Raw genomic sequence first — 27,268 nt, 5'->3', positions numbered from 1 at the left:
TACTCCCATATTTCTGAATAAAGATTTCAGATTGTGTGAGCACGGATAGAAGATATTCTTAGCCATGAAAAAAAATCAGACAAGACCAGAAACTTTTATAAAAAACAGCCCATGACAACAAGAATGCCTTTAAGACTTACAAACATATAGAAAATGCAGGATAACAAAGCAAGAGATATACATCCCACCATTTTCTAGATGAAATTGTTGACAATTGTAACTTAATAGAGGAAACTAAATAATTTCACGTGTATATGGTATCTGATCTAAAAGCCACAGAAGCAACAATAAATCTGCGTTTTAGCTGGAGATGGATTGCATCTCCGCTATAGAAAAGCTATACATAAAGAAAAAAAAGATAAAAAGAAAATGAGGGAAAAGAAAGAAGAAGATGCAGTTTGGAAAATTGTATTTCAAAAATTCATTAGTCCAGACTTCAACCACCTGGGCATGGACTTGTGCTCTTCAGCAATTTACTGTTACATGTTATCAGAACTAGGCAGCTTCAGTCCTGAGAACTTAAGTACACCAAGCCTTGGTGGTGTGAAGTGTACCACGTAAGCACAGGCCTTATGGAAACATCCACCACAGAAGTTGCCTCCCTACACTGAAACGCACGTACAACATACATATTATGCTGCCAACATGTTTATATTACTAAGAAAAGTAGCTAAACAACAATCCCCATCTTTAGAAAAAGTTACCGAGTAACTAAAATATTAAACATCACACCAAATGCCTTTTAAGGTGTCAAGTAATAGCACATTCCACTTCATAAACTGTTACACTATTATCCTAGTCATAAATACGCTTGTTCTGATTTCCTCTTTTATGAATCATACTGGAAATCACACAGTTATCAAAAACTGGAATTACTCATTTCCGGAAACAACCTTCACTTCTCAAAAAGTAAAATACAGTTTACAAGTAGATTATAAATCTGTGCTGTATCCCCACTTAGAATCAGAATATGTAACTTTTACAATTCCAGGATTAAAACCAGTATTCTTTATGGTCACGGATCAATCTTCTTTCAAACGGTCCGAGGTGGCAAATGTTGTTTGTACATCCCAGCTAGAGCCTTGGCTGCACTGTAGATCATCTGCCGGCGGGACATGCCAGTGAACACCACGTGCCAATCAGTCCTGTTGACGTTCAGTAGGTTCTTCTCAATCACTTCACCCACTGTCATCAACAGGCCCGACCATCTCAGGTTGTAGTCCTGAGGCGTGAGACTCTTAGCCTGTATGACATTTCGAGAAGTGGTTATTCAGAGTATGAAATCAGAACTTTTATTTCTATCTTCACCACTACCAACTTTCAGAAGTATCCTTCTCACGTCACCAGGATTACATGGCAAATAAAAGAACATCAGAATCCACATTTCATACTGCCCCATAATTTAGAACACTAATTAAAAAAGTAACTGCTACCCTCCCAAGATGGATAAATTGTCCCCTTCAAAAGAGAAAAGTAACAAGACACCTGAGTCTGGCAGAAAATGAGTACAGAGCTATACACGAGATCACCAAGGGAGCACATTCTGTAATTCCCTGATGCAGAAGAAAAACAGCAGTGTAAGCATCAGCACCTTTATCTCTTCTCATGCTCATCCCAGGCACCGACCTCTGGCCACTCTCTTATATAAAGATGAGTAGGTTTCCAGCCTCAGTAAGACTCTTCTGAATATTATTTCTTTCTTCACAGAATTGCACTACTGGCCAATTTCTTCATACAGGTTTTCTCTGACAAATAACCGACTTATTGTGTTTCCACTGTATGTACAGCAGACTAAAGTTCATTTACTGCCTTGTAAAATAACAGCATATGTAAGTCTGTAAGAATGTCCACTCTGTTCCAATATGGAAATAATCTGTTACCGAAAAGCACACAAGAGGCAGACTCCACTGAAAGGGAAAAGTAAATTCAATACTTGTTCTAATTAGTCAGAACATACTGTCAGTAAAAAGTAAACGATCTACCTGGAAGTAGGCAATGAATATCTAATTACACTATCTCCATTACGGTCCACCTAATAGTCTAACTCTGAAAAGTTACATTCTGTGTGGATTCTGTATAGATGCTTTTATCACTGTTCCCATTACTTAAAAGAATAAAACACACCATCAGTGAAAATTATGAGGAACGTAACTGCTTTTCTTATTTCTAATATTCAATCTTTTGTATTGCGAAAAACAAATAACATTTATCATCTAAAGCATGTTTCTCCTCTGTTCTTAGTCATAAACACAATTATAAAATGACTTTTTTTCCCTTTGCCATTTAGATTTTATTTAAAGATATTGTACTGGATTTATACAAAAGTTTCTTGCACAACCCTGAGAGAAACATTGATTCTAGAAGATGCATAACAGGAATAAAGGTAACAAACACGTATGCTGAAGGCAAAAAATCAAAAGGTCAATGATTTGCCATGCGTCATGAATAAATTAATTTAATTATAATTTTTCACTAGTCTTGCTAGTACAAGTCTTAAGGTACACACCTAGGGATCCCAGCAAAAGAAGAACATGGACTTGTTAGAGAGGGTCTAGAAGAGATCATGAGGATGATAAGAGGGCTGGAGCACCTTCTTATCAAGACAGGCTGAGGGAGCTGGGCTTGTTCAGCCTCGAGAGGAGAAGGCTTTGGGGAGACCTCATTGTGGCCTTCAAATATGTGACGGGGGTTTATAAAAAGGGAGATTGAGTTCTATGTAGTCTAATGGTGGTAGGACAAGGCAGAATGGTTTTATACTACAAAAGGGGAGATTTAGATTACATATTACAAAGGAATCCTTTCATCAGAGGGCAGTGAGGCCCTGGCACAGCTGCCCAGAGAAGCTGTGGTGCCCCATCCCTGGAGGCACTGAAGGCCAGGTTGGATGGGGCCCTGGGCAGCTGAGCTGGTGGGGGGCAGCCCTGCCCACAGCACGGGCTGGGTGGGCTTTAAGGTCCTTTCCAACACAAAACAAACATTCTGTGATTCTATGAAAAAATTACTCTAAAAGTCAATCCATTAAGAACTGCTTTTAAATAACAAAATATATTCTACAAAACAAAAGCAAACGTCAGCTGTGTTCTATGTTAAAAAATTGCTTAATTCGTATCAATGATCTGTAGACTTGTGACAATTTATGCAGTAACTTCACACAGCTGTCCTTATTTTCAGATAGACAAATACAACTTCACTGAGGTAAGTGAGCACTGATTAGTAATTTTTCTGAAGCTTCATGTCTTTCTACACCCCTTCTGAGAACACTGTGGCAAACTAGAGCAGTATTTCTTCTGCTGTTACTCATCAGCTTCTCATAGTTCTAACATCTCTGAAAAATAAGAACTAAAGCCAATCAAGTAAATGATCACTCTATTGGAATTGGTATGACCAAACAAACAAAAAAGAACAACTGCTATCTGTTTTCTCGAAACAGTCCCCATGGATCAAACACTAAACAGGTGTGGTGTTTTTGTTTTGTTTTTTTAATTCTTTGCAGAACCAGTAAAAATAAATTTCAGAACTAATGTATGGCTCATATCTGTCAGGCAACATGCAGTGGGCAAAGTCTGGAGTAATTCCTAGTGCAAGTCCAGGAAACCTAAGTGATCTCATGAAAAAATGCTACTGCTGGTATTTAAAAATTACACTGCTAGCTTATTTCCACAACAGGATGAAGCACAATTTTTCCAAGACTTCCATCTTTATATTTCAGAAAATTCAAACCTTTGTCAGAATAGCACAGGCCAAACAGGGTATCTGACTTGCTTTTTAGGTATGACTCTGTTTGTTCACAGTAGCATCAAGCTCGTGCACAATTCTAGAGACGTACCTACCAGGAATGAGTTCTAGGAACACTAGCTAATACAGTATGCTATCAGTTTGCTGGTAATAAACCACCTAATAGCTAGGTATTATGAACACTTATTAAAAGCTGAGTCATCTCAGCTCATGCCTAAATGGAATGTTAGCTATTTCACTGAGTTGATAAAACGTGCCTGTGTCCACAATTCACTATTGCATAATTTTGCTGAGATTAGATGAAACTCAAAAACTTCTGCCAAGTAAGTTAAAAAACAAAAAAGAAAGCACATCTTCTGGGTGGGTAAGAGCGCTTACCACATGCACCTGGTGCACTTGTTGAGTGCATCATTTGAGCTGCAAAGCTTTCCCTTCTCACCTGAGGAAGTGAGAGTATCCTTATTTTACCTATTTAAAGATTGGTAAGGTTTATTTTTAGTCACTGAGCCAGAGAGATGGAAGTAGAACAATGATAAAATTATATTCCATTTTGGAGGGATTATTTCTTCTTGAGTAATTTTTTTTTGCTATTATTTCCTATCAGTTAATTTCTTTTCAGAATTCTTTTTGATTAATAGAAAAGTAAAACTAATACTTCCATACGCCAAATTATGCAGAATGAGACTCTCAAACAAAGCTTTCTTTGCCACAAAAGACTAAACACCTCAGGTAGTACATACACATGACTCAGAAGCATGTTTTATCTTCATTTCATAAACTAAAAGATTTAAGTGGAGCAACAGTAAGAACTGGCATCATAAAGGTGATTAAAATTGAAGTCTTATGTCTGAACTATGAATCTACCGTTGGTTTAAAAAAAATAATAATCTGAAGAATCTCACCTGCTGAACATATTGTAGAGGAACTGGTGTTGCCTGGGTAAAAGCTTCCAGATGAATTCCATGAACCGGGTCCTCAATAATCAGACATCCGATGTCAAACCACCTGCAGTAACATGCAAGTTTTCACACTTGAGTACTGAAAATCACTCAGTTTAAAAGCACGTTAATACTCAAATTACACCTCAGCTATTTAGTAAACTCTACTGCACAGGTATTTGTAATAAAGTTTCATGAAGATCTTGTAATTTTAAAGTAAAATTAGTATAAATCATTTTTATTCATATGTGATTACAGTCCATGTGTGTAGATGGGAAATATTAAGACAACTAGAAAGTAGGGAAAGCGGCGGATGCAAGTTATATTATTTTGGACATTTTTGACATAGTCCTTGCAGGAGTGCTTCTCATTACTTTAGCCTTCCCTAACAATTAAAAACCTGGTTTCTCATTCACGATGTGTATTTAGAAGACTGTTCTGGTATGTCTAACCTTACTATGAACATTTATGTTATTTAGTCACAGGAACAGCTTGGCATCACTCTGAAAAAATGGCAGTGGTTACTGAAGCAGTACCCAAAATATTTCTGTATCTAGCTTGCAAAACATTAAATCATTTCTCCCTGTCAACAAACTGACAACACTGATAAGATCCAAACAAAACTAGAGCAATGCATCAATGACTCACTGTATACAATTCCCAAAACAGTTGTACAGTTGAGATACCAGAGCAGAAACACTCCGGGAAAGCAAAAACACAAAAGCATTGCCAAGAATCACAGAAGAGTTAGAAAGCAAAATACTGCAGTCACTGTTTTATGTGTATAACTTGTATTTTATCCTTTAAAGAGTGGAAAGCAATAATCTTGCTCTTCTGAATAGAAACACAAGACTCCGATTTTAAGAAATGACTGGCAGTGACAACAGCTAAATGTCAGAACAAGAGTGTAGTGGAGCAAATGAGGAAGAAATGCTTCACTCCCACCCTCTTTTATAGGGGGAAACAGCACCGGGATGCACTTCTGATAGAGCACTACTCCTGCCTGAAACTATGAAAGACAGTTGAGACAGCTTCATTGTTAAAGTGCTCTCAATTTATAAAGTAGTTTGAATCTGAAGGGAAGCATAACAGAAAAAGAACACTGCAATATTTTCTGCAAATAGTATCCAGCATACGCATTTGGAAGGGAAGTAATGTCCTTCTGCTCTCTCAGTGATTATGACCTATCATTTAACTGCAGAAAAAGTAGGGTCAAAAATAGTTCAAATGTTTTTCATAGCACTGCGCAGGGAAGCTTCCAAAATCACCTGTTCAATAAGAATTAAATCGTGTGTTAAGTTATTCTATTTCTACTGTAACTGATATTGAAGACTAAAATGTTTGTGGGGCCTGTAAAGCGTGGGCAGAAAAGCTAGCATTTCTTTCAATTACTTGCAGTTCTAAGCCAGCTCAATCATGTTGACTACTTTATGAACAAACAAAAAATATCTGACTAAGGAATTAGTAAATTCAAAGGAAGAGAACGGTAATTATTTTGAAAAAGAAATCTGGTTGTTAGAGTTACTCCTTCGTGTACCTGACAAAACATCTCAATTGGACTAGATGGAAGTGAACACTAAACAAAAATGAAAATGGTTCCTAATTCTATTTACTGCAGAAAATTCACCATCCATCTTCCACTAAGGATACTAAATGTAACTTTAAAAATGAAGCAAGAGCAGAGAATATTGAAAACAAATGAATCAAGACTCCATCACTTGAAGAAAAACGCAAAGATGGAAAGAGAAAACAACAACAACAACAACAACTATTTAATGTTTTGGAAGCTAATTATAAAACTATTAAAAATGACAAAAAGAATGTTATGAAATACAGGTTACAATATACTTGAAAACACAATATTAATATTTGTGGAAAAAAAATCACAAACTGTACATTCTCAATGAAAGGAAAATGACAATCTTGCATCTGAAAAAGTCATATTACTGCAAATGCCAGAACAGCTCCAAATATGCTCTCTGAATAAAATACAATTTCAGAGCAAGAGAGGAGAGCTCAATCACAAAAGTGAGCAAGCTACTACCAAATTCCAGGTTTTACAACAGCTAATTAATTTTGTCAGCTCAGTACTTGTATAGTATGAAAGAAACAGACAACGATTTTGTCTATTCAGCTATCAAGATGTATGGAAAAAAAGCTGAATACCACCACCAAAATAAAGTCTGATAGAACAGTACTGAACACAGAGTGTCTCCTGTCTTCTGCTGAGATAGGTACTGCTAGTAACTCCTCGTAGGCCATTGCAAGTCTATAAAGAGCATTCTACTTTCTTTTCTCCTCTCATTGGAATATATTTAAAGTTCTCACTTGTCAGGAAGTAATTCCTCAATGAAGCTTTCCACTGACACAGCAGGCTGTTTTTCATGTATTACTCCTGTCCGACGCAAGCTGTCTATCCTTTCCTGGGCTCCCTGAAAAGCAAGTCTCTTCAAAAAAAAAGCACAGCACAGTACTTGCAGACAAATGCAAAGAACAACAACTGAATGTATTTTTCAAGTTAAAATATGAGAGGTTTGAAAAAATAAAACAGCACTGAAAAAATAAATTCAGAATGGAACCCCCAGCAGTTAAAAAAAGTTGTAAGACTCATTTGTTATTTTTTTCATGAAAAAGATCTACATTAGCTTTGGAATTCTTTGCATGCTGTAGCTGTAACAAATTTCACTACTAGTTAAAGGATAAACATATATTCCTGTTACTCCCACTGCCATTTCTGCAGCGTAAGATTTGTCTGTTTTGAATCCTTTACCAGGATTGTAAGACTAAAGGAGAACCTGTTACCAAGCCTGTTATCACTCTCAGGCTGCAATGAAAATACTACCATGACACAGCAGTAGAAATACATAGAGAAAACATGCGGCTTAGTGCTGTTGTGAACACTGCCACATCAGTTAGGAGAGATTACTTCATTATTATTAAGTGAATAATTTTCTTATATTTAAGAAACGGAATGCTAAATAGTTTTTTTGCAGCATTTTTGGTTATTGGTCAGCAGGTGGTTCCACCTATACACCTTATATTTATATTCTGGGTATTTTCGAATCTCGTGAAACACTCTTTGTTAACCGTTTCTGCACAGTGAATTCTCATTTTTTAAGGATTATTATTCTTAATTATCCTTATTATTATCTGTTTGGGAAGATTCCTGTGACGTTGATCAAGCTATCTTTCATCTGCTGAATTAATAGGGAGGCAGCCAATGAAATTGTAAGTAGGTTTACAAAACTATTCTTCATCTGCTGTAAGTATATTTACAGCAAGAAATTAAAACTTGTTTCAGCAAGCCACTTCACAACAATCCAACGATCACAAAAAGCAACGGTTTGCTTACCTTACAAGTTGATCTCCCTGCACGTAGTCAGATTCCTTAAGGTAAACGTTTTTACAATCTCTCTTTTCACTGGAGATGCTTCAGCATTATTACCTATTGACTTACTTTTAAACCTGCAGCATAGCCCACAGGTTGGGGTGCGATGTTAGACGGTGCAGCCTCTCCAGTAACAACAGCCATCCCAAAGACTTCCTGAAAGGCATCTCTAATTGCTGCAACTTTTACTTCCTTATTAGAAGTAACCACTATGTCCAGTTCTCCACCAGTTTCTTTAAAAAAACAAACAAAAAACATATTTAGTGTACACATGTATTTCTCTATATTCATATTAAAGCTAGTTCAAATATATCCCACATCTGAAGTGTATGCTTCACTTGGTATTTTCCTTCTCATACATAGCACAAAAGTTCTTTCATGAAGCAGGCATAAATTAGGAAGAGTTAGATGATGAGCTGAGAGATTTATAGGTTAAAAAAACAAACAAACACAAAAAGAACAACAGGAACTTGGAGATGTGCAGTACCCTGAAAAAAAAAAAAAAAAAAGGAGACCCTTCAATGACAGCTAATGGATTTAGGACAATAACTCAAAACGTTTATTTCTAAGGATGTTTTGTCATTTTGGGAAGCAGTAAGAAGTGTTGATGTGATATGGAAATTCTTTCTTACAAAAGCAAGGAAGAACACAGATTCAGTTAATAGAATCCAGTGAACAACTGTCAAATTTTGTAAACTTTTAAGTGATCACATTACTTCCTCCTAGTGTTTGGACTGCAAAATTCTAACGCTTGCCTGTTGCTCACCTTCCGTCCCACAACTCTTTTTTAGTCAGTAGCATTTTTAGTTATTAAACATCCATGGATCCAAGAAATTGTTAATACTTCTAAAGAATTTCCATATGAAAAGGATGAGTTCCATGAAGAATAATGAGTTTTCACTAAGTTTTTTTTTTTTTTTAATAATAAAACAAAACCATTTCATGAATTAAAAGAAATCTAAGAACATTTCTAAAGACTCATGAATTCAGTTGTACCTCACAGCTGTCTATCACAGCTAGGTAATTTTTACTGTCAAACTTACTACATGCAAAATTATCTCAGAAAACTTATCAGCACTTTAACAAGGATTCTTAAAAACAGCTTGAACTTTTTTCAAACATTGCATGTCAGAGTAAGTAAATTGCATCAGCAAGTTTAAGTGACTGCGATAAACACGTGGACAGCATGTCCACATGCATTAAAAGCAACAGGTCAGGACATGCCTTTTTTCATCTTTAGTCCATTGGCTGCGAATGATAATCGAGCCCAAAGGGAACAGACTACAGTGAGTCACCAGCTCTGTGGTCATTTATTAAACAGCACCTCCTGTAGCTTCTGCTCAAATAGTATGTTGGTCTGACACAAATGCTTCAGGGACTGGGGAATCTCTCCCACAAGGAAAGGAGGACAAGCAGCAACTCTTCAGCATAGAGAAGACGAGGCTCACAGGACCTCATTAATGTATACAAATAAATGACAGAAAGGTACAACGGTGACACAGTGAGTCTCTTTTCAGAGGTGTTCAGTGCCAGGACAAGAGGCAATGGGCATAAACTGAAACACTAATGGTTGCTCCTGAACATCAGCAAATTTTTTTCAATGTGTGGGTGAGCAATGGCACAGGTTACCCAGAGAGGTTGTGGAGCCTCCCTCTTTGGATACCTTCAAAACCCACTGGGACACAGTTCTTGGCACATGGTTCTAATGATTCCTTTTCGAGCTGAGGGTTTGGACAAGAAGACCTCAACAAGTTCCTTCCAACCTAAAACAATCTATGATTTTGTCATCCAAGGGTGCATTTCTTCAACAAGAGCAGCAAATTAATAAAGAAACAGACTTTTAACCTGTCATTACCAAGACCTTGTGACTTAACAAAACCCAGTTAAACTACACCTGAAAGAAAAAAAGAGCAAAGCCCAGTGGTTTTGCTAAACACTGAATTCCACCTCATTACATCTGCTGATGGGTCCACAGTCTTTATCTCAAGCTAAGAAAAAAATCCTAGCTCCACATCACCCCTCCAAAGGAAAAAAGAAAAAAAAAAAAAGCTTGATGCCTAAATTTCAAAGAAAAAAAGAAACAAACATTTTATTCTTTGGCTCATATTACTCAGTAGACTTTGATTACAGGAAATATCTTCGCTTAATGAAGAATTGCCAGAAATGTCAGAATAGTAATACAACATATATAACTTCTTTTTAGGGTTGGAAGCTTTCTTGTTTTTTTTTCACATATCCGCTAATTTTACTGAATGGAATTGTATGTACATACCATTGAATTCCGGAGCAGTTATTCTAAGCACGGAAAAACAATGACAGTAAATACATTAAGGAATCTATTTTCTCATCGATTTTTTCTTCACAGAAATCAAGCTAAGTAAATGTGCTTTTGCTGAAATTCGTCCTGTTTGCATGCTCCTGGGATAGAAAATCTGCTGACGAGATTTTAAAGCAACTACTGAAAACTATCCCATAACATATGTAATAAGCTACTGCATACTAGCTTAGGAATAGTAACTAAGAAACTCCTGCTTGTGCTCCACACAAGTATAGATTATGTTCATCACATAAGTATGTCCTTGTTCAACAGATACTACAGAAAAAAGTAAAGATATTACAGCATTAAATGAAATGAATGAATCTGTCATGCATAACAATAATACAAAAATATGAAAACCCGAAATGTAAGAATTTCATTGATCCAGAGACAGAACTGCCACACCAACTTAAACTAAAGTCCCTACATACAGGAAATTGCATTGCATCTTTCGTGCTATAAACTGTCAGTTCCACAGAAAATTTAAGATTCCTTGTCCTTTTTTGTCATAAAAATAATGATTTTTATGCTTATAATGTGACAAAACATTTACTATGCAGACAGAAAATTTCCATTCCGTGTGCTTGCCTTAGACTGAGATACTTACAATGAACCAATGAAATAGTTCAGCCGTTTTCCAGTAAGAGATTAGTGGAGTAGTATTTGTGCACGTGAAAATATTCTTTTAACAAAGCCTCATCAAGAGGCTTTGGTACTTCCAGTCTTTGGCATGAGGAATCTGAAATTGCTTCAAATTGCAGCAATGAAGTGAGAGCAGAGAGAATGGGGCCTCTTGCTATTGAGGGAAAGACTTCCACTGATTCCAAAATTTTGCTAAGTTTACAAATCTCTGTCCTAATTCCATAAAGTGCAGCTACAAAATAAACGCAGTATAACAAGAATCGAGATTTACGCAGCTACCTTCCTTTCCAACATCCAGAGAACTTTGAGATAACTGCTGAACTTGCTTCCTCTGAGTCTTAGAAGAAAATGAATTATTAAAATGACTTCCTTCTGTACATACTGCTTCTCTTGTCCAATGAATACTGTGTCGAAGTACAAAAATGTCATTGCATTCTGACAGATCTCACTAGTGAGCTGCTGGGAGGTATTCACTTAGATTTAAGATCATAGAATCACAGAATGACCTGTGTTGAAAAGGACCACAATGATCATCTAGTTTCAACCCTCTTGCTATGTGCAGGGTCACCAACCACCAGATCACGCTGCCCAGAGCCACATCCAGCCTGGCCTTGAATGCCTCCAGGGATGGGGCATCCACAACCTCCTCAGGCAACCATTCCCCCTTCTCCTATCACTATTCACCTTTGAAATCAGCCGTTCCCCCTCCTGTTTATAACCTCCTTTCAAGCACTGGAAGGCCACAATGAGGTCTCACTGGAACCTTCTCTTCTCCAGCTAAGCAATCTCAGTTCCCTCAACCTTCCTCATAGCAGAGGTGCTCCCAGCCCTCTGATCATCTTAGTGCCCTCCTCTGGACCTACTTCAAGAGCTCCACGTCCTTCCTGTACTGGGGGCTCCTGGCCTGGACGCAGTGCTGTAGATGGGGCCTCACAAGAGCCGAGTAGAGGGGAACAATCACCTTCCTCTCCCTGCTGACCACTCCTCTTTTAGTGCAGCCCGGAACACAGATGGCCTTCTGGGCTGTAAGCACTGCTGGCTCATGTCCAGCTTCTCATCCACCAGGACCCCCAAGTCCTTCTTCACAGAGCTGCTCTCAAGGAGATCTTCCCCCAGTCTGTGTAAATACCTGGGATTGCTCTGATCCAAGTGCAGCACCCTGCACTTGGCCTTATTGAACCTCATTAGGTTTTCATGGGCCCACTTCTCCAGCCTATTCAGGTCTCTCTGGATGAAAAAAACCACCATCCTAGACAAGTTATGTCTTCACTTATGTATTTTAATGAAATAGAAACCTTACATCACTTACAATCTACTTTAGAAAAAACAAAAATTGCAGAATACCATGAAGTTTCTCCCTCTTAGTAATTCTCAAAGTTCAGTTGAAATATCGTGCTTTTTCTTCCAGGCTCAGCACTCACAAATGCTCAGCAGGTTTCACTGAACTGTTTTTAAAAATTTTAACTTTTCAAACCTACTCATTTGATTCACTTTAAATTTGCTACATTCCCTAAAACGAAAACAAACAAATAAATAAATAAATACTGCCTGTGAAACACATCAAAATTGGAACAAAGTCTCTAGAGTCATATAAATACCTTTATTTTACGAATCTGCCAATCTTTTGACTTGTTTTAATATTAATGTGTAATTTTACAAAAAATTAAAATAGGTGATCCAATAGGATTGATACACAGAATACTTTAATTTAAACTTTGTAATGCTTACATAGAGACACAGTGGGAGAAAAAAGTATGGAACAAAGAGATTATACAGAAGACCCCATCATCAATTTTTTTTATTTGTTATTTCCTCACTATTCATAATTTGTATTAAAAGGGCATTACTATGCCAGTAAATGAACTACAGTGAAATACTGAAGCCAAATGAACCTAAAGACACAAATAAAAGAAACCAACCTCCAGAGTAAGTGGTTCATTGGACAATATGCTTAAGAAATCAGTACAATATTCTGCGTTTGAATTAGCATACTGCATACAGGAACTTCAACTGTGTAAGCAGCATGCTATTAAATTAACCTATTATTTGCATATGTTATGTAATGGCTTGTCACAAATACTTACTGATATATGGAACCATGCCGGGATCCAGTGTTGTGATCATGGACTCCACTGAATGTTTGGTTTTATCCAGAACAGACTTTACCATGGGATTCTCAGCTACACCCTGCATTTCATCAGACAGATGTCCATGTTACAATTACAAAGCAAACAAACAACTCTCTTCAAATCTTGTCTTGCCTTTTTCTTAGTCACATTTACCTTTTTTAACAACTAGTGTATCTCACTCATCAGTGTGTAATGCTACAGGAGAAGACTATCACTGCACAACTCTTCGGGTACAACATGCACTTGATATAATCTCTACCATCTCTACCATCTCTTCTGCATTAATGCATTTCTCAGATGACTTAAAAAGAAACATCTTCAACAGCAGTGATGGGCAACACACTTGATCTAGTCCTGTTCTGGGACAAGAAGCCCTGAGCATTTAGTGAGGTTGCAGGTTTCCAAAGCTAACTACAGGCATGGTAAGCCCACACAGCTAGATTTAGATTGTGCTAACTTAAGCCAAGGAGGTCTCTTTTCTACCCTTCCTAAAGACAATGCGATCTATTTTTGAATCCATTACTAAAAAATATTTCTAGGGCAATTAAGCTGAAAGCTTATAAATAGATTCTAAACAATATGGAAAAAATGCTCTGTACACTCCAGCCAAATCATAGGTGGAGCTGCTGACAAACCTTGAAGATGATTAAATATAAACACATATGCTACCCTACGTCTTGCAAGCAGTCTTAATGATTGTCTGCATCTCTTCACAAGTTTATTTAGAGCCAGGTAAGGTCACAGGGTGAAAAAAAGACAGCAGTGCTGAGTAACTGACAGATAAAGCCCGAAAACCAATTTACTGAAACCTTTTACAAAATTTCTTCAGTAGACTGACTCTTTAAAGTGTAACATTTAAACTGCATATGATTACATTTGCTTCACTACAGGACAAGCATTACACATGGTAGCACTGTGTATGCCTTCTTTTCAACAAGCACTTGCTTAGTATATAAACATATATTTTCACTAAGTCCAGAATCAGAGAAGTTTTAATCATCCCTGAACAACTTCTCCTTAGTGAGGCTTCTTTCCCATAGGTATGAATACTATTTCTTTGTTGCAAGCTTAACAGAGGGAAAAAAAAAAATCACAATCCTACATCTACTGAGATATTACAGAATGACTAATAATTATTAATTTCCTCACATCTCACAGTGAAATAGTTCACTACTGAGTCTCACCACTGAGCAGAACACTAAGTCTGGTTACAGAATTTGGTGAAGAAAATTAAACAATTACTCATGCTAGTATAATGGAAGTTTTGGAGCCAGAGCCCACAGCAACTGTTTCTCTGTCAACACACACAACCCCAGAAACTTCTCTGAATGGTAGCATCCATCTGCTGATATCTAAGTTCTTGTGATTTCTCATTTACCCACAAGATGCCTTCAAGGACAAGACCAGCAATATTTCTCCCTCAGTTCCCTCACAGTTCGAAAGCTTGAATGTTGTTTTAAAAAGAACTGAGGGAATGCTACGAGATCCTCAGAAACATTTGTAGTAACAAGTTCCAGGTCTGGAGTCAAAACTTCTACAAATACTTGCAGCCTGACTGCCTAACTAGTAATTATAATATAGTGTCCCTACAGATTATCAGGTTCCTGAAAAGCTGGAGTTGTTTCTCCTCCTGTGCAGACTGCCTTTATGGTCACTGGTCTATCACAAAGCAGGGACAAATAATCTACATTTTTCTATCAACGAAGAGCACAAAGTTGTCACAACACTGTGAACTGTAATGCAATTAGATTTTGAATTTCTATCAAGTTGATGCTAAGTCAACAGAAATCCAAACAGATGGAGAATCTTCCATATTGGCAAACTGCAAATACAAATCTCTTGAAAATTCAGGTACTGTCTCAATTGCTCAACAGGTACTCAAGATGTGGGGTGTGGTGATTACATTAGTATCAACTTTGTTTCTGATACACTATATGCCAACCAATCTTGGAACTTATATGTAAGACTGCCATCTTAGACAGATTCAGGGAACTGAAATAGTCTTATCCTATTCCAATCCAACAATCTGTCAATTTTAGATTCTTTTAAGCACTATCTAATTTAAAGGAAATCTGTAAGAAAGGTAAATGATTTGTTAAAAACACCGGAGATAAAAAAAGCACAAAGTTAAGACTAGTTCCAGGATAGAAACAAGGTAACTGTAACAAGGTGCTGTAACTATGATGCTAGTTCATCAGCACCGAATCCAGGATGCATTCCTGCAGTCATTACTTACTAGCCTCCCAGATTTCATCTGATCTTTAGAAAACAAGAGTGCTAACACACTGAGAACATTATGGCTCAATCATAATTAACAATTCCCTAGTCTCCGACCTACATACATCTTAATACAGTCAGTAAGAAGTCACAACTCCTTGTGAATGGTAACAAATGAAAAAAAAACAAACAACGTACCTTTATAAACCCCCACAGACCTCCAGCAGGTGCTCCACTCTGGGCAGCAGACACTCTGGGGTCTTCATGCTCCTCAGGAAAAGTGATTGCAGAACCACTTCCTGTTCCAGAAGCCAAAGGTGATGAGAAAGATGCTTGTTGAGTAATAGGATCTGCCAAAACACCTAGCAAGAAGGAGAAATAAAACAGAAATGTTCATTTATTTTGCTGTACTATACTTGTTAAAATGCAGCAGCTTGCATTGTTTAATAGGAAATTGTGCAGGAAGAATAAAAGAATACTGGGCAGATTTGCTTCATTTCTTGAAGGTCCCAGAACAATTCTGCTTGTTAAAAGTTAGCAGATATAACCACTGTAAACACGCTCAAACAATGTCTACCAATAGTACTGAGAATGCCTGTACATCACATGTAAAATTAAACAATGTTTTCTTTCTTAGCAGGTTAGTTTAATAATGGTACTTATATTGTACTCAGATATTCACTAGAGCCCTCTGTAGAGGAAAAAGAGAAATGGGTGTTGCTCTTTGAACAAAGAGACAGGAATGTTCTCATACATAATAAAAAGAGGTAGGAAAATTTCTAACCCTGCACACTCGAAAACAGTAGCAATAGAAAGAGGAGCAAACAACCAAAAATCTTTACATATTTTAAAGAAGACAAAAGAAAAACAATAGAAATATCCAGCATTTTCCAACACAAGAAATCAAGAGTTATTTTTATCTTATATTGCCCAAATGAGAGGTCTTTATAAACATTTGCCTAATACAGACCACTTAAAGGAGATATCACCAGCATCAGTAAAACCATGGCCTGATATCCAACAGCCAAGTTTCCATTCCACTAGCAAAAATGACATCAGTTCAGCAACTACAGCAACCATTTGCATAAAAGATGTTTATTTTTAGCTGCCCTAATGCAATTTAGTGACTGGAAACAAGAAAACAGAAGCTGGTCTCATGGGAAGAGCAGTTTACTATAGATAAATTATATATGAGATTACAGCCTGAGATACTGCTACAATGGCTAGAATTGATTCTCTGTTCATGTTCAGCTGACTTTCCTGTGCAAGATAACAAAAAACACAGCTCTCAAAAAATGTTTTTTCTGTAAGTCTAGATACTAGTAGAACTCAGCAAAAGGGAACTCTGTTCCAGACCATGTCTGTGTTCTAAAGGCTACTCTCTCTTCTGCCACGTGCAGGTACATTAATTAAATGTAGCTGGAATACTAAGAACTTGAACTTGTAGGACTCTAGCAGAGTGGTGGAAAAAAACACCCAAGAGATCCCTCATTCTGTCTCTCTCATCAATATAAAAGCATACAAACGAAAAGGTAAACAAACAAAAAAAAAAGTTACCTGTAACTGGAGGTGCAGAATATGATGGCATCAGTGGGCTTTGTGGTGCTCGACCAGCATGACCTCTGGTAATATCATAGGTTGAAGACAGAGAAAATCCTGAAATGGGTGGACCAGTGGGAGGTACAGAAAGACCAGAACCAGTTGTGGAGCTTAGTGGAGGAGGTGCAGAGAACTGAGGCAGAGAGGTACTAAAAGCTGAAGAGGTAACAGGAGCTGGGGCAGGAGCCAGAGGTGGAGCAATAGTAGAAACTGCTGCAGAAGGCACGAATGAAGGTGTAGCTGAAGTCATTATAGGAGGAGGAAGCAGAGCCACTGCAGCTGGCAAAGGTGGAGAGTATGCTGGAGATGATATGCTTGGTGTAGCAAGCGGACTGGATAAAGCTGTGAGAGAGAACAAGAAAAAAAACATTTTAGAAGTATTAAGCCTTAGCCTAACTGATTCAGTTAGAGAATTGGTTAGGTTTTTACAAGCAAGTTTTGAAATCATCTGCTTTTTGCCCTTCAAAGGAAATTTTAGTTCTGCATAAATGTGCAAAAAAACATTGACTTCAATCAATTCCTAGTGACAGTATTATGTAAGCCACGTAGCTTTGCATTACTCTATTTGCCTTAAGCTAGGAAGATGAGCTAGCATTTGTCTACTGAATTAACAGTTGCTGAAGGTTGCCTCAGAAATTTATAGCTAGCACCATTCTTCCTGAAATGTAATATCACTCATCTAAATACTATCAGTATGTACCAGAAACAGTAATTGGGCATACGCACAGTTGATTTGGGTAGAAAAGGACCTACAAGGTCATTCATTTTCAAAGCCCCTACCACTAGACCAAGCTGCTCAAGTCCCATCCAACCTGACTTGGAACATCTCCAGGTTGGGGCATTCACAGCTCCTCTGAGCAATCTGTTCCAATGCCTCACCACACTCTAAGTAAAGAATTTCCTCCTAAAAACTAGCCTAAAACTCCCCTCTTAAAGTTTAAAGCCATTACTCTTCCGGTTCATATCAAGCTTTTCATTCACCAGAAACCCCAAATGCTTCTCTGCAGGGCTGTTCTCTAAAAGCTCTTGTCCCAGTCTGTATTCAGGTGTGGGATTGCCCTGATCCAGACTGAGGACCTTATACTTGGACTTGTTAAATCTCATCTGGTTCACACAGGCCCACTTCGCAAGCCTGTGAAGCCTATGAAGCTTGTGAAAAGATGCACAACATCTTTTCCTTCCAACATACTGATCTCACCACTCAGTGTCACCCACAAACTTGCTGAGAGTGCCCTCAATTCCATACTCCATGCATTAGAGACATTAAATAGCAGCAATCTCAATATTAACTCCTGTTACACTGCTGATAACTGGATTCCACTTGGACGTCAAGCCACTGACAGCAACTCTTCGAGTGCAGTCATCCCACCAATTATCCACTGAGTGGTCCAGCTATCAAATCCGTGTCTGTTCATTTTAGACACAAGGATGCTATGTGGGGACAGTATCCCATGCTTTCAATTCAAGCATTAATATACCACATAATACTATTATTAATACTGAATTTTTAGTGAGAAAAATGTGACTGAATAAGCCTCACTATTGTTTAAAATCTTGGTTTAACACTTTGCAATAGACTGATTCAAAGGTCTGGTCTCGTGGTCAGTTTATTCTGACATGTGATTTTAATATCTGTCATAGGTGGAAAAGCTGCTTCACAAAAATACATAGATCCACATGGAGGAAGCACATCACTCACTGTGCTTACTACATTAGGATACTCATTTTCCACTCCCATTCACAATTACACAACGTTTTTTTTTTTAAATTCAGCTTGTAAATTCATTCAAGTTAATAAGAAACAAACAGAATGTACAATAACGTTGAATTTTTAATATTTTAAGAAAAGGATTCAAAATCCACTCAAAATCCACAAACCCATTCTTTTGAAGATTTTTAAATAAGTTATCAAAGTGCACAGATGTGAGAGTTTGTATAGGCAATATACTTGTATCATTTTCAGCAAAAGCATTACATAATGATGGAAACATTTCCAAACAACCTTTTTTGAAAATATCTGCTAGGTAACACAGTGCTGGCACTGTCATTATGGAACAGGTCAGAAAATTTGTCTTTTTAGAGAAGAAAAATACGCAACTCAGAAAAAAACTTCTTTACAGAAAGAGTTGTTAAGCACTGGAATTGGCTCCCCAAGGAGGTGGTTGAGTCACCATCTCTGGATGTGTTAAAAACCATTTGGATGTGGTGCTCAGGGACATGATTTAGCAGAGGGTTGTTAAGAGTTAGGGTATGGTTAGGTTGTGGTTGGACTCGATGATCTTTAAGGTCTTTTCCAACCTGAGCAATTCTATGATTCTATGATTCTAATTCATCTTTAAGCTGAACAACCCTTTAAAGCACTTTGCCACAAAGCAAACATCCGTGTGGTACAAAAGATGTTCATGATAAATCTTCATCTTAAAGTACTGTAAAGATTCTACCATTTAGAAGTTGTTCTTGTAAAATTACCTGCATCAGAAACATCCTCTAGCACTTTTTGCATTTCTCGCTCCCCTGCCCAAGGAGGTGGACAATTCACCATTCCTGGAGTTGTTAAAAAAATGTTTAGATGTGATACTAAGGGACATGTGGTTCAGTGGGGTTATACTGGCAGTAGGAGGTTGGCCAACTTCTTAGATCTGACAAACACTCTTATGCGGAGCAGAAGTGTCAGCTCTGTCATTTCCTTGCTGCTCACTGGCAGTCACATAATTAACACTATAATCGATCTGTGATCTCTCCACTGCAATATTTCTAGGCCACATGCCCATTTTGTGAGGGTCAGTTTAGTTAAAACTAGACAGCATAATTCATAAATCCACTAAACCTCACAGACAACACTGCAGTACATGGAAAGTGACCAAGCAAGAGAGGTACTGTTCAAGCTCTCTGTGTTAGGGAACATCTACTCTTTCATCAGGACATCTCATGTACAACATGTCACTGACACACAGACCAATCAAGTCAATGCTGCAGGGCTACGGCAAATATTACTCATAAAGCTTGTTTTCTTACTTCACTCAATTGCAGGAACTGGAATGGATAAAAATATATATCAACAGAAGTTCTAATGATTTCTTCTCACAATGTAGTGCATTGCCTTACACACCCCATAGGGTAAATACACAGCACTCTGGAGGTCACTGCACAAACTAGAAGATGTACCAGAAAAAAAAAAGAAATATTTGGTATTCAGAACTTGCTGCTCAGATTCTTAGGAAAAAAAAAAAAAAACCAACAGATACAATGCACATATGGTGTATGGGAACTGCTGAGTGATGGCCTGAACTTCTCATCACCTGAGGCGAGCCATGAGTCAGCCAGAGGAGCACAGCTGAAGGCAATTCACCTGTGCTGCCAGAACAGGTGGAGCCAGGCTCCACCCCTCCTAGACCTATTTAAGAGCTGGCTACCAGTGGGGAAGGATCTCTTCTGGAGATTGCCTCTGCTGGTGTTTTGTGAGTGAGCCCAGGATAGGGGTAAGCCTTCTATTTATTCTCTTTTGTTATCACAGTCTGCTTTGCCTAACTCTCTTGTTTATTTTGTGATTATAACATCCTAATATTCTTTGATTATACACATGGCTTTGATTTCCACCTACAGTATTAAAAAATGATTATCCAGGATTACTACTACTCCCTACCAGAGTGTAAATTTGTTTTTTAACTCCTTTCTATGTTGATATTCTAATTATATGCTGCAGTGTAAGTTACAATTCTTCTGGACTCATATCCTTAAAAAAACTGCAAGTGTACACACGTAACTTCATTAAAAAAATTCAAGAACAAAAATACGATTAAAATATTCTGTATGTCACAAAAATGCCAAATAAGCAGACTTCCATGATTAAAAAATAGTTTTAATTCTCCAAATTAGTCCGAAGAGCATCGTAATCATGCTGATTGTGACACATTTTTGGATGAATGGCTGTACTTCAAAACACATGACTAAATGTGATTGCAGAATAAGTTTCTTTACCTAATGAGACAGGAGTAGCAGAGGCAGCAGTAGATCCTGCTGTGCTTGGTGGGGGTGTACCAGGTGGAGTTGTCTCTATTCCGCTCTCTTCCATCATTTTCCTTCAGCTACAAAAACCTGTCAGGAAAAAAAATTTTAAAAAGCATACCTGCAGAAAGGTGTCAAATATTTTTCCCCTAAAATATGAGGGCCACAACACAGTAAGTTAAGTTATCCTACAGAGAAGGCAATTTAAATTCCAATTCCAGGGGTGGGGGACAGGATATCATATCAAATATCATAGTATTATATATATTAATATCATACTATTCTGATAACAGTAGAGTCACAGAGTATCCCAAGTTGGAAAGGACTCGTAAGAATCATTGAGTTCAATTCCAGGCTCCACACAGCACCACCCAAAAATCAGGCCATTTAAAGTCAGAAATGAAAGTAAATGGAAAAAAATGTGCTTGTATTTTGAAGGCCAAGTTACGTTGCCATTACTTTGTAGCTCCTCTGAGTAAACCTGCGGATATACTACTTCCAAAAAAGTAAAGCTATATGCTTATTAAAGAAAAAATAAATGGAAGTATGAAGCTACAGATGAAGAAAAGGCAACAGTTAGAAAAGCAATACTTGCATTGTTGCAGAGGCCCTGCTTCCTCCCAACCCTGGTAAGCTGCACAGCAGCAACTTGCTCCACTCTCTGAGGTAAAATTTCCCAAGGAAACTTTAACAGAAGAAAAATCCTACATAAAGTAACTATATGTTTGAAAATTTGACACACTCAAGCATTTTACACAATATCCACTATTTGAACAGCTACTGAGAAATGCCAGCTTACTCCCTTAACAATTTGTAGAGGAAAAGGATTAGGTAATGTGATTAAAAAAACTCACATACATAAGACTAATTCCACTTGCAAAAATACATTTTCCCTCTTTCTCTCAAAGAAATAAGAACAAAATAGCTTTAAAAAATGAGAACAACTCTTTAATCCACTTAAAAGCCTCTCTTTAGACAGGATGGGCAGGACAGTTATTGGTGGGGTCCAGGCTGTCTGTACAAAATTAGCACGTCCGCCTTATCATCCTTTAGAAAGGAACTGCACCCAGCCTTCTGTTAAACTTCACAATGTAGAAGAGTTCATACTGATAAGATTCTGCCTTTTAATCAAGTTACGTGAGTTTACATTCCCTCCTGTAAAAGCTTTTTTTGTTTGAAGTCATTCTTCTTCCAACTACTCACTGCAAAGCATGAAGGAATTCTCCACTGAGCAACTGATCATTGGCCAAAATCTCCTAGAAACATTTTGTTTTATCAATTCTCTGCTGATCTGCTGCTTAATTTCAGCTAGTAACATAGTTCAATATTGTGGCCATGTACAGTGACTGAAAAGATTCCAGGGAGCCTCTCTTCAAGAGCTCCATGAAGAACTTACAGTTTTAATTCAAACAAACAAAAGTGCTGTTGTTTTCACATTTTCTCTCCTCATTTGTCCACCTCTGTGAGATAGCCAACAACCCACAGATGCAGCATGGCCAGCAGACAGCATGAGGGGGTAGTCCAGTCTGACAGCTGTAGGACTTGCTTCCCTACCTTGGGCCGTATGGTCCTGAGTACTCACTGCTAGGCACTGTCCTCAACAAGATGGATGCCCTCTGAGCAGTACCATCAGAGGCTCACTGCTCTGTTTCCCCTATGTCTGTCCTCTGAGCCAAGTACACAACACAGTCTTCTGTAATTGGTTGGGTGGAAAGGCAAACAAACTCCTTAATCCTCACACGTAGCACATAACAACAGCTGCCTGCAATATATTGTTCCCCCCTCCCAATCCTTCACTCTTTTCCTTTTCACCTTCCCAACCCTTTGCCAACCAGAGAACTCTGAAACCTAAATGCTCCCACAGTCTTTTTCTTGTGGCTCATGCATCTCCTCACATTTTCCATCTACTTCTGTTTCCCAAGTCCCTTCCACCCCAAGATACTCTTCTGCACTTGTCTAAGCAGCCTCAAGAGGGAAACAGAGCAAGACCCATAGAAGACAGGACTGAGAAACATCACATTACCATCAAACTCATTGTGAAGTTTTGACCTGGCAGCCTGCACAAACAGCAGCTTTCTAAACACTGAGTTCTCAACATAAGTCAGTAGCAGTTTGTGTGCGCTGCATGAACTTTTTTTTTTGTCTTCTTTTAAATGGTTAAGAAGAAAAGAGAGAAGAGAATACGCAAAAGGTAAGGAAAGAAAAATAACAGATGTACTTGGGACAGAATAGCTCATCATGTCAAAATAATCCACCATGGTATATAATTAAAACTAATTCTGCAGCACATATGGATTCAGATTAGCACTTGAATATAAATGGCTTGCCTGAACACAGCTGTATATCAGAAATCAGGAAGCAAGCAGAATGTAAGAGACACGAAAGAATGAAAACAAAACAAACAAACAAACAAAAAAAAAAACACAAGGAAATCAAAGATTTCAACAGTTTTCAGTCCTCAACAAACTTTCCAGCAAGGGTTTCCAACTTCCCTCAAAGAAGATGAATAAAAGCTCCAGAAATTCCAGAATCCTACAAATTCCGGAACTCCTTGTTACTGCTGAATGTGGAACTAGCCTGTGCTTAAGTGACTTCTAAATAAACAAAAAAATACTTTTTAAAAAAATCATTATCTACACTCCAGGCCACAAACAGAATCAACTGCCAAGAGCTCTCAAAAATTCAGTTTCATTTCTTAAGGATACAAATCATTACAGAAAGCTACAGTGAGATTTTCTGCTTTTACAGACACATTTTTAATGCACCTAACTTTCTATGAAATGTTCATCACAGCAGCCATGCTGCACATCTGCAAGTTAGGCTGCTTAGACGGAAAATGCACATCATGTCAGCTTTACTGAATTATTTGTTTCACCCCTTTCCTCTAGTGCTGCTTTATGGTCAGCGAAGATTTTTCAAAATAAAGCCACATAATGAAACAGAAGTAGATGAAAAAATTACTTAAAAAACCCAGCAAATAACAACAACAAAAGAGGTGACTTCTCCTTCTTGCAAACCAGAACACTTTGTATTAATAAACTAAAGAGACAAAGGAAAAATTCTGAAACAACCGAAGCGAAGTATGTACTAGGAGGCAAAAATTACATCAGTACTGCCATCTACTGATTTGTAACCAGAAGTTGACTTCAGAAATTTGATAAGACTCACCATATATAAGAAAATCTTCATTTATACTTTTACAAAATCAAAAGAAGGGATGTAAGAAAAATCAATGCAGAGAAAAAAAAAGAAAAAAAAACAAGTCTGTGCATACAATGTTCAGTCATCTTTAAATTTACCCCTTCAAGAAGCAGCACGAATCATGTTGAGTTCCCAACAGTTTTTTGGTTTAAAAAAATATGGCCAGACCCAAAAGGCCACTCTGTAGCTGAGAAATAACCATGCTGACTCTCAACAGTCAACCTCAGCCCGTAGGTGAGTTCCCAAAGGCAAGGTCTGTATACACTGAGGGGAACAATGGACTCCAGATCTGACGGAAAATTTTAACAGAGCTCATGTTAAAAGCAGGAAGCTTTTGATTTGGAGATTGAACAAGCAAGTTAATCATTTTCTTTACTTAAGTTTAATAGGAAGTAATTGCATTTGTTTCCGTATTTTCCAATAATCTCAATTTTTGACAAAATGACACTACCATCCTTCAAAACTTTTTCTTCAGGTTATTACTCCAAAATACAGAAATTGACAGTTAATGGTGAGATTACCAACAAATGGAGATAGGAAATTTCACATGGATAAGAAGATATTATCCAGAAATCAGACAGGCTTCAGAGTTTATGCTCGGTCATATTTTCTGCCATTCTTATTAACCCCTTCTTGCCTTTCAGTAGACACTCCTGCTAATAAACAAAGCCAATGTACTTAAGAGCCTCAACAGGCAACATCATTGGTTTTTTTTTCAAGCAGAGCCTGAAATGAAAAAAAGTAGTTGTAATATTGATCTCAAATGCTATTAAACTTCTCATGTTTAAATGATCATATGCATATCTGTTTTACTTAAATGCGTGAAGCAGAGCAATGAAGCAGCCGTCACCAGTGACAGCTACACACAAGTTGGCAGCTTTCCAGAACAAGCAGCAGTCAGTTACTTATTTCAGAGAGTCATAGAATCACAAGGCTGGAAAGGACCTACAAGATCACCTAGTCCAACCGTCCTCCCATTGCCACTGCTACTATAAACCACTAAGCCGTATCTCGCAGCTCCTCATCCAGACGCCTCTTGAACACTGCCAGGGACAGCCACTCCACCACCTCCATGGGCAGCCATTCCAGTGCCTGACCACTCTCTGAGCGAAAAATTTGTTCCTTATGTCTAATCCAGTCAGGAACCATTCCCAAAGCAACCACCACTTCAATTAAATGTTACATCCCAGGTTGCATCAACTGTGTCACAGAGACAAAATTCTATTGAACACAGTGAGACCAAGGGGGACACAAAAGGGGACACAAGAACTCATACAGACTTGACAAAAAGATGTTAAAAACAAAAGGATCAAGATGTACACAAAAAAAAGAAAACAATACAGAAGGCATCCTACTGAAGACGAAGTGAAGCTGACCCCAATCAAAAACACAGTTTGTGTTCTAAGTGCAGTAAGTATAAAACCTTCATTCCTCACATTATTTTATTCTGTGTTAGAAAGAGAGAGAAGGACAGGGATAAAACTTCCTTCAGTGACTGCGGGAAGGTGCCAGAGGGCATACAAAGCCACACGGAAGCCAAAGGAAGGGCACGCAGGGATTGTGAGTCTAATCATCCGGTATTAAATGATCGCCCTCAAGTGCAAAGTGAGGCACATAATGTGCAGAAAAAAAAAAAAATAATAAAAAGTAATTAAGAACCTTCCCACACTTATTTCATACTAATAACAAAAATAGTTGTAATCAAAACACCCACAACATTTTTCAATTAAAAAAAGTTTTTACCAAGTGGAACCCAGTGTTCTTCAGACCTGTCACAGCACCAAGACAGACTGAAATGCCAGGTGTGCTAGAAGGGCTTGTCCTATTGCTGATAGGGATATCATAGTTCATGTATAATGTTAAAAAAAAAAAAAAAAAAAAAGTTTCACTGTAAGCAATATATAAATCAGGCATTTTTACTTGCCTAAAAGCTTTCTAATCTTCTGAGAATTACTTTGTTCCCCACATTCTCAGTATACCTCTAACCCTTAGGATTTGTTCCATAATATGTAAAACTTTGTCAAGTTTTTCTTTTTAAATATCACAGACGCAGTATAGCTCTCAAGACCTCCGATTATTGTTAACCACAGTAAAGAGCTACTGATTCAATATATAATCACAGAATCACCAAGGTTGGAAAAGACCTCTGAGGTCACTGACTCCAACCAGCAACCCATTCCTACCATGCCTACCAACCATGTCCCTCAGTGAGGTATCTACATGGTTCTTCCACACCTCCAGGGACAGTGACTCTAGCACCTCCATGGGCAGCCCATTCCAATGCACTGTTACTGCTCCAGAAGAGCAACATTTCCTAATATCCAACCCAAACACCCTCAAGTGCAACTTAACGCCATTCCCACTGGTCCTTTTGCTGTCAGCTGGGAGAAGAGGCCAACTCCCACCTTGACTCTGCTTACTTTCAGGGAGCTGTCGATATGATGAGATGTAACAGCTGCTGCACTTCCAGATGCTGGTTTGTTGGTTTTTTTTTTTTTTTAAAAAAAAAAAAAAAAGAAAAAAAAAGCACGCTCTTTTTGTGAGGTAGAGAGTGAATCATTCAAATCAAGGGCAATTCACTTCAGCAGTGCCTCCAGCGTCTGCACCGACACTGCAGCACCGCCTGTCAGACAGAAGCCGGTCCTTGAGTGGACGGTCAGTGCCCGCGGTCACTGACACCGGCACCGCGCGGGTCGCCCAGGTCGGAGCCGGACACCCGGAGCCCCTGGAGGCAGTCGGGCAGGGCAGCCGGTGACTCACCGCGCACCGCAACGTGCCAGCAGCAGCCAAGCGGAAACGTACGTCGTGCCGGCCCGGGCTGTCTGCCGCAGGGCTGCCTGGGGAACCTGCCCGGAGTGGGGGTGCCGGGGCCTCCGCCCGGACCCTCTATCCGCACTCGCGCGGCGCGGCAGCGGCCTAGGCGGACGGCTCGACCCTCCGCCGGCTTCTCCCGGCCCCGCTACCTCTCACCTCCGCCCCCGGCGGATCCCGGCCTCCCGCAGCGCCCCGAGCCCCGCACCTGCCCCAGCCGCTTCGGGCCCGCACCGCTGCAGTCGGACCGGCGAGCGAGGGCGGCGACGGAGGCGCTCCGGCCCCG

General features: G+C 38.6%; 1 protein-coding gene across 3 annotated transcripts; it reads right to left on the bottom strand.

Annotated features, from left to right (window-relative positions):
- PRRC1 (proline rich coiled-coil 1) lies at window positions 1-27,268 on the bottom strand. Of its 3 annotated transcripts, none has more exons than XM_042866292.1 (9): window positions 27,191-27,268; window positions 20,944-21,060; window positions 16,924-17,307; window positions 15,565-15,728; window positions 13,105-13,207; window positions 8,131-8,294; window positions 7,002-7,105; window positions 4,638-4,740; window positions 1-1,243 (listed from the first exon to the last, which is right to left on the bottom strand). In XM_042866292.1, exons 2-9 carry the CDS (start codon window positions 21,038-21,040, stop codon window positions 1,034-1,036), a joined length of 1,329 nt encoding a protein of 442 aa, XP_042722226.1. In that variant the 5' UTR covers window positions 21,041-21,060; window positions 27,191-27,268; the 3' UTR covers window positions 1-1,033. The 3 variants fall into 3 exon arrangements, with proteins under 3 accessions (XP_042722226.1, XP_042722228.1, XP_042722227.1); XM_042866294.1 differs by lacking the exon at window positions 27,191-27,268 and adding an exon at window positions 26,592-26,610; XM_042866293.1 differs by lacking the exon at window positions 27,191-27,268 and adding an exon at window positions 25,915-26,009.

Source organism: Lagopus leucura, unplaced genomic scaffold (assembly GCF_019238085.1).
Source record: "Lagopus leucura isolate 7727_CA_CO unplaced genomic scaffold, USGS_WTPT01 Super-Scaffold_810, whole genome shotgun sequence".
Taxonomy (NCBI): domain Eukaryota; kingdom Metazoa; phylum Chordata; class Aves; order Galliformes; family Phasianidae; genus Lagopus; species Lagopus leucura.
The sequence above is the reverse complement of the archived record's forward strand: the minus strand, read 5'-3'. Positions and strand labels throughout refer to the sequence as shown.

Excerpts from the sequence above, each read along its gene's own strand:
- PRRC1 (XM_042866292.1), bottom strand. The coding sequence starts at position 21,040 with ATGATGGAAGAGAGCGGAATAGAGACAACTCCACCTGGTACACCCCCA. Across the intron at positions 15,729-16,923 it reads TTCTGCACCTCCAGTTACAG|GTGTTTTGGCAGATCCTATT; the intron begins GTAACTTTTTTT and ends CCTTCTTGCTAG. Across the intron at positions 1,244-4,637 it reads CTCTACAATATGTTCAGCAG|GCTAAGAGTCTCACGCCTCA; the intron begins GTGAGATTCTTC and ends AATGTCATACAG.